Source organism: Danio aesculapii, chromosome 21 (genome assembly GCF_903798145.1).
Source record: "Danio aesculapii chromosome 21, fDanAes4.1, whole genome shotgun sequence".
NCBI classification, from domain to species: domain Eukaryota; kingdom Metazoa; phylum Chordata; class Actinopteri; order Cypriniformes; family Danionidae; genus Danio; species Danio aesculapii.
The window spans coordinates 36,328,108-36,335,172 of record NC_079455.1 but is presented as its reverse complement, the minus strand read 5'-3'; the positions used below and the strand labels follow the sequence as shown (position 1 = coordinate 36,335,172).

The window sequence follows — 7,065 nt, the reverse complement described above, 5'->3', positions numbered from 1 at the left end:
ATTTATGAACGACCCATCACTACTTTGATAATTTAAGTGAGGCATGAAGAAATGACCCCTGGTCTGGATTGAAAGCAACATTTAGAGACCTAATCAGGTGTGCACCCTACATTAGGGAAACAAAACTCTTTTATTTATACAAGTGATTCTTGTGAAATCACATTGAGACATTTAAAATACCAAACATAAATAGAGAAAAGTCAACAATAGATCAACAAGGTCCATTATAAGAAATATATATTTGTATATGAGTGTTCACTTATATAAATATAAGAAGGAAGATCTTTGATTGTATTGCATGGTGGCAGTTTTTGTCCTTACAGTTTGTAACTAATTTTATATGCACAGCCCAACTCAATTTACACATGCACAGAATACACTTAGAATGGACAGTTTTCCAACCCGGTGCAGATAAAGAAGAGGATAAACAAAACCAGCAAACACAAAACAAATATAACTAAATTTAAGGAGTTCGCTAATGAACATCCCAGTCAAAATGAAAGACAACCCTATCACTGTATATGGTACATATGTAATAATCATGGTTACTGTAATGATCAGAATCAGATGAAACGCTCTTCTCTTCATGTGATTTTCCTCTTTCTCTCTCTTACTCTCTCCCGGTCCTGACTTCTTCAGAGCTCTGAGAACAACCACAAGACAAAACAACTGGACAAAGATTGAGACGAGGAACTGTGCTGAGAAAAAACATCGATATGCCAGATCGTTATTTGAGAACGAAGTGAACATGGAGAACAAACCGGAAACAATAATGATTATCCAGATCGCAGCACTGCCGATCAGTCTGTATCTGAGAGGTTTGTACTTCAGAAAGGTTACAGGATGAACCACTGCCAGGTACCGTTCAACACAGATCAGACACTGAAACATACAACGGCCAGCAATTGCAATTCCTTTCAAAAAATCTGCTATTACGTTAAGACTAGAAGATAAAAGTGACAGAAAAGTCAATATCACATTCAAACAGTTTCCAATCTCACAAACGGAGAGATTGATGTTGAAGAACTCTGATGCAACTCCACCTCCGGTTCCTGTGAAGATCAGCCATAAAACATAGGAGTGTGTGGGAAGACCAAAAAGAAAACTGGAGACATACAGGAAAAAATCAAATGGTCCAAATAACTGAATTTTGGAGTTTGTAGGTGCTTCATGTGTGAAGTTCAATGTAGAGTTATTCATGTTCTCAGAATTTGCCTTTTCAGTCCTTGAAACACAAAAACAATACAAACACGACAACTCTGATTAGTTTAACAGATTTACAAATGACATGCAAATTCTATATTTTGTTTTATAATATTCCTCTTAAATTGCTTTTACAATTTTATTTCACAGTTTCTATGTATAAAATAAGATGATCTCGATTGAAATATTCACAACAAAGGAATTTTGAAAGGAAAAAAGGAAATGTTGATCACCTGATAAGCAAATGTCAGTCTCTCTGCATGTAAACACTCTGCAGTGTTTTGTAGACTGAAAATGATGCCGTCACAACAATTTATGTGCATGACTACATCTGCTACACAAAACAAATATTGCAAATATATGCAAATGTTTATGAAAAATACATTTATGTTCAGATATTCCACTTTAAAGACAACAAAAAGACTATTCATTGGCATAAAAGTGACATTACTAAACCTGAAAGCTGAGAAAAAAGTTCAGACGGCCATTAGAGGCTTCATCTGTACAAATCTGAATAAAATGAATTTTACTTTGACATGAAAACTGAACACTGGTGGCTATAAACCAAAAATTGGTTTTATTAATTTCTGCACAAATTATTATTAACAGGAGCACCCGTGTCTGTTTGGAGTGTCATCACAGCAATACCACAACCGGGTCAACCAAGAAAAAAGTTTGAGAGCAATTGCTAATTCCCTTCAAAGGCCAGTTGAGCAAAATAAGTACATTTTCTACCCCACTAAAAGGTTTTTTTCTCAGTATGTAGGTAAAAAGAAGATATACTACCTGACGTTGCATGGTTTTCATGTCACTTCTTGCATGCGTTTGGTTGTGAAACGTAGTTTGGACAAAGTTGTCAGCGATTCTAGTCATGCAGTGTAAAACCCCTGTTGCCAATCAATGCTTCAGTGTAAACACAGCAGCGACAGAAAGCTACCCCAGATAGTCATGCAGTGTGAAAACATCAGTGACACGACTACTTCGAAAATCATGCAGTCTGAACTCAGCATTAGTCTCGCGAGATCTGGTCACAACCCTAATTAATGTACATTTCATCAAAAAAACAAACAAACAAACAAACAAAAAAACAGCACAACTACTATTTAAAAATATTAATTAATTGAAATTAATAAAAAAATATTATTTGCATTTTGTTTTTCTGCAGTGTTTTACCAAACATATGAAATATTCCAAAGATTGCAGAAGAGGGGAGATGGAGGCATTCAGAGACAACATCTATTCAAGGTTATAACAAATACATTTTGTAGGAAATGAAATTTTCGAGATGTGATTTTTTTTTAACTCTATGTCCTCAGAATGCCAAAATAACATATTTATCAGTGTTTCGCCTACCATTATATTAAGGGGGGGGCCCTACCCTCCCAACGGCTTTCCCCGCCCCCCCTTGAGGTCAAGTTAGTGTTATAAACGCCAGATCACAACTTCTTTTAATAAACAAGCTAAATAGCTAAATATGTAATATCTTATTTACACAACAGCATGCGTTTTCTGTCTCTACATGGTCGCGCGATTACAAATTTCTGATCCAAACCTGACAGGACCAAAGACACACGTGCGCTCCTGCACCTGTCTCATACAAACCTTTCCTGGAAGCTTCGCAAGTCACCTGCAAATTTTTACAGGCTCCGTGATTCCCAAAAACGGGTTAAAACACACGGAAATCATGGCGAGGTGAGTGAATGAGCCAGAAAACAAATGGCGAGAGGCACAGTGATAGTCTAAACATTACATTTGTTAGGTTAAATGAATAGAGCAGTAAAGATATCGCGAGTGCAAATCCACCCCTCTCTCATTGAGTGATCTGCTGTCAGTAGTTAGAGACGAGCAATATTTGAATGGTCCTGCATGTATTTAGGCCTTTTTACATATAACAACTGAACGTTCGATCACCATGACAAGGAATCAGTACTCGGTATAGGCTGCAAAAATCCTGATCAGAGCATCCCTAGCTTTGACCCAACTTGGCTGTCAGAGGGACAATACTCTCCCTGGCTGTACAAGACTGATCTTAGAAATTAAGTCAGCAAATACACCTTTAGGAAAAAGAAGTATACTTAAGTAAAGGTCAAGTATAAAAGTATACTTTATTAAGTATACTAATATCAATATCTATCTCCCAGAAGCCCAGAAAAATACACTGCAGTGCAAAAAACTGCACACTTTGTGGATAAAAAAAATATAAAAATAATTGTTAATTTTTAGCTTGTACGTTTGTACAGTTCAAATAATTGTTCAGTCATTTACTGCTGTGATTAAAAGAAACAAATTAACCCCATCCCAAATCGCATACTTATGCACTATTCTATGCCACTTTGTAGTAGGAATAGTGTAAGTAGTGCATTCACACTGAAAACTTTACAAATATTAAGTGCACTTTATTTACCTGGATGATGCACTCATTCAATCGGTAAAATGAAGTGTGGAATAATGGACACTTCACGGACTCAACGACGCAGTTTTGCTCTTGTAGCGGAAGGGGCGGAGCTATCGGGCGCATATGTTGGATAACTTTATTTATTTTGGATTGTGAAAGCAAAATTCTCCTACGAGAGTGATTATAGCGCCTCCCGATGGTGAATGCGGTTATACTAATGGCGGGTATTATTGGGTAGTTTGGTCATATATTTTACTAATTTGGCAACCGTCAAACATCATCAGGAAAACGGTTTGAACTTCCGCTTAGTTAAAAAACATTAGTGTTCGATTTGGGAAGAGACTACATACATATACTATGCTGTTGAGTGTGTAAGTGCGTAAGTACATAGTGCATAAGTGCATAATGTATAGAGTGTAATTTAGGACGCAGCTAATGTGTCAGTGTCAGTCTGAACAGTCGCGTCACGCCGCGCCGCACCCCCAACCACCCCCCAAACAGTAAACCTAGGGGAAACACTGTTTATGTATATTTTTACAATAGTTCTAATGAAATTCTCAAATTTAGAAGCTTTTTCAAATTTTAGCTTTTAAAGACACTCCATGGTTGTTTGGAGATTTTTTTTTCACGTCATTGAATGGCTGTATCAACACAACACTACACTCGTTGTAGTGTGGCTGTATATAAGCTCAGTTCTGATTATCTACAGCATTATATACACTCACCAGCCACTTTATTAGGTACATCTGTCCAACTGCTTGTTAATGCAAATTTATAATCACCCAATTACATGGCAGCAACTCAATGCATTTAGACATGGTCAAGACGATCTGCTGCGGTCTAAACAGAGCATCAGAATGGAGAAGAAACGTGATTTAAGTGACTTTGAAAATGGCATGGTTGTTGGTGCCAAAAGGGCTGGTCTGAGTATTTCAAAACCTGCTGATCTACTGGGATCTTCACGCACAACCATCTTTAGGGTTTACAAAGAAAAAGAGAAAATATCCCGCGAGCGGCAGTTCTGTAGGAGCAAACGCCTTGTTGATGCCAGAGGTCAGAGGAAAATGGTCAGACTGGTTCGAGCTAATAGAAAAGGCAACAGTAACTCAAATAACCATTTGTTACAACTGAGGTATGCAGAAGAGCATCTATGAGCACACAACATGTCCAACCTTGAGGCAGATGAGCTACAGCAGCAGAAGACCACACCAGATGCCACTCCTGTCAGCTAAGAACAGGAAACTGAGGCTACAATTCACACAGGCTCACCAAAATTGGACAATAGAACATCAAAAAAACATTGCCTAGTCTGATGAGTCTCGATTTCTGCTGTGACATTCGAATGGTAGGGTCAGAATTTGGCGTCAACAACATAAAAGCATGGATCCATCCTGCTTTGAATCAACTGCTTTGGTGGTGTAATGGTGTGGGGGTATTTTCTCGGCACACTTTAGGCCCATTAGTACCAATTGAGCATCGTATTTACTCCACAGCCTACCTGAGTATTGTTGCTGACCATGTCCGTACCTCTATAACCCTCTTCTGATGGCTACTTCCAGCAGGATAATGAGCCATGTCATAAAGAGGGATTCATCTCAGACTGGTTTCTTGAACATGACAATGAGTTTACTGTACTCAAATGGCCTCCACAATCTCCAGATCTCAATCCAAAATCTCCTATCTTTGGACCAAAATCTCTGAGGAATTTTTCCAGTACCTTATTGAATCTGTGCCACAAAGGATTAAGACAGTTCTGAAGGCAAAAGAGGGTCCAACCCGGTAGTAGTACGGTGTGTAAAAGTGGCCGGTGAGTGTATTTCTGATTAGCAATCAGGTCTATACACAGTAAATATTTTATGATTTGATGCGATTTTAAGTCAAATGAAATGATCTCTTGAACACAGCAATAGAAAATATAAATTAAAACATTCAGAACAACCATGTTAATTTAACAAAGAGACTAGAGTTCGCTAATGCTTACTGGAAAATATTGATATAATAAACAAATGAAATTAAATGACAGAGAAGCATAAATGCAACGTATACATCAAGGTATAAAGCCATTTAACTGAAATATGGGAAAATAGTAAGGTATTGTACTCTAAAATCTAAAAAATGAAACTATATGTTTTGATGTAAGCAAGAACAGGAGAGTTCTCCAACCCGGTTCAGATAAAGAACAGGTTGAACAAAACCAGCCAATATATAACATATAAACCCAGCAGTGAAAGGTTCCTCAAAATACTGATGAGTCAAAATGTAAAACAACCCTGAGATAGTATATGGCACATAAATTATACTCATGCTCACTGTACTAATTAGGATGATCTGAAACGCTCTTCTTTTCATGTGGTTTTCCTCTCTCTTTCTCTCTTCTGTTCCAGACTGCTTCAGAGCTCTGAGAACAGCCACAAGACAAAACAACTGGAAGGAGAAGAATAATAAAAACTGCAGCGAGAAGAACCAAACATGAATGTGAAACTTGTCTTTAGTATAAATGCAGATCTAACAGGAGCCAAGAGTGAGTATCCAGATACATACACAGCAGATCACTCTATATCTGAGAGGTTTGTACTTCAGAAAGGTTACAGGATTAACCACTGCCAGGTAACGCTCAACACACATCAGACACTGAAACAGAGGATGACCAGTGATGCTAAGTCCTATTAAAAAGCCTGATATGATTTTAATTATAGTGCTGGTGGTGGTCCAAGCGTTCAATAAAGAAAGCAAAGAATTGAGACAGTTTCCAAGCTCACAAACCGAGAGATTGAGGTTGAAGAATCCAGATGCGATTTGGCTTTCTGTTCCTGTGACGATCAGCCAAATAACATAGGAGTGTGTAGGAAGACCAAACAGGAGATTAAAAATGTCCAGAATGTTGAGCAGGTCGAAAACTGGAGTTGTGGAGTTTGTAGGTGATTCAAATGCGATGAAGTTCACTGTAGAGTTCATCTTCTTAGCTGTCCTTCAGCTCAAAAGCTCACAGAGGTCTAAGGAACAAACTGGTCAAGATAAGTTGGAGGTAATAATCCTTGTTGATACAATAGTTTAACATGCGCGTTTAATTATCTGGATCTACATTCACAGCAGACATTTGGAAAGTTTGCAGAATTGCTCAAATGGGCTACAGTTATTCTAATAAAGCATCAAATATATGTGTGATAAATGTACTGTAGTATATACTTAATACACGTCTCTCTAGTGTTGGGGAGTAACTAGTTATATGTAACGGCGTTACATGATTTAATTACAAAATAAATGTAACCGTAATTCGTTACAGTTACTGAGAAAAAAACGTGTAACTACATTACAGTTACTCATGAAAATGTTATGAAAGGTAACTTATGAAAGTGGCGCAATAGGTAGTGGTGTCGCCTCACAGCAAGAAGGTCGCTTGTTCGAGCCTCGGCTGGGTCAGTTGGCGTTTCTGTGTGGAGTTTGCATGTTCTCCCTGCGTCCGCGTA

General features: G+C 37.9%; 1 protein-coding gene across 1 annotated transcript; it reads right to left on the bottom strand.

Annotated features, from left to right (window-relative positions):
* Nucleotides 1-354: 354 nt before the first annotated feature.
* On the bottom strand, nt 355-6,553 carry LOC130214260 (uracil nucleotide/cysteinyl leukotriene receptor-like). The gene is made up of 3 exons (XM_056445857.1): nt 6,358-6,553; nt 2,806-2,830; nt 355-1,225 (listed from the first exon to the last, which is right to left on the bottom strand). Exons 1-3 carry the CDS (start codon nt 6,551-6,553, stop codon nt 355-357), a joined length of 1,092 nt encoding a protein of 363 aa, XP_056301832.1.
* Between the last annotated feature and the right edge of the window lie 512 nt (nt 6,554-7,065).

Excerpts from the sequence above, each read along its gene's own strand:
- LOC130214260 (XM_056445857.1), bottom strand. The coding sequence starts at position 6,553 with ATGAACTCTACAGTGAACTTCATCGCATTTGAATCACCTACAAACTCC. Across the intron at positions 2,831-6,357 it reads CAACCTCAATCTCTCGGTTT|GTGACTTGCGAAGCTTCCAG; the intron begins GTGAGCTTGGAA and ends AAAAATTTGCAG. Across the intron at positions 1,226-2,805 it reads TTGCGAAGCTTCCAGGAAAG|GACTGAAAAGGCAAATTCTG; the intron begins GTTTGTATGAGA and ends TTGTGTTTCAAG.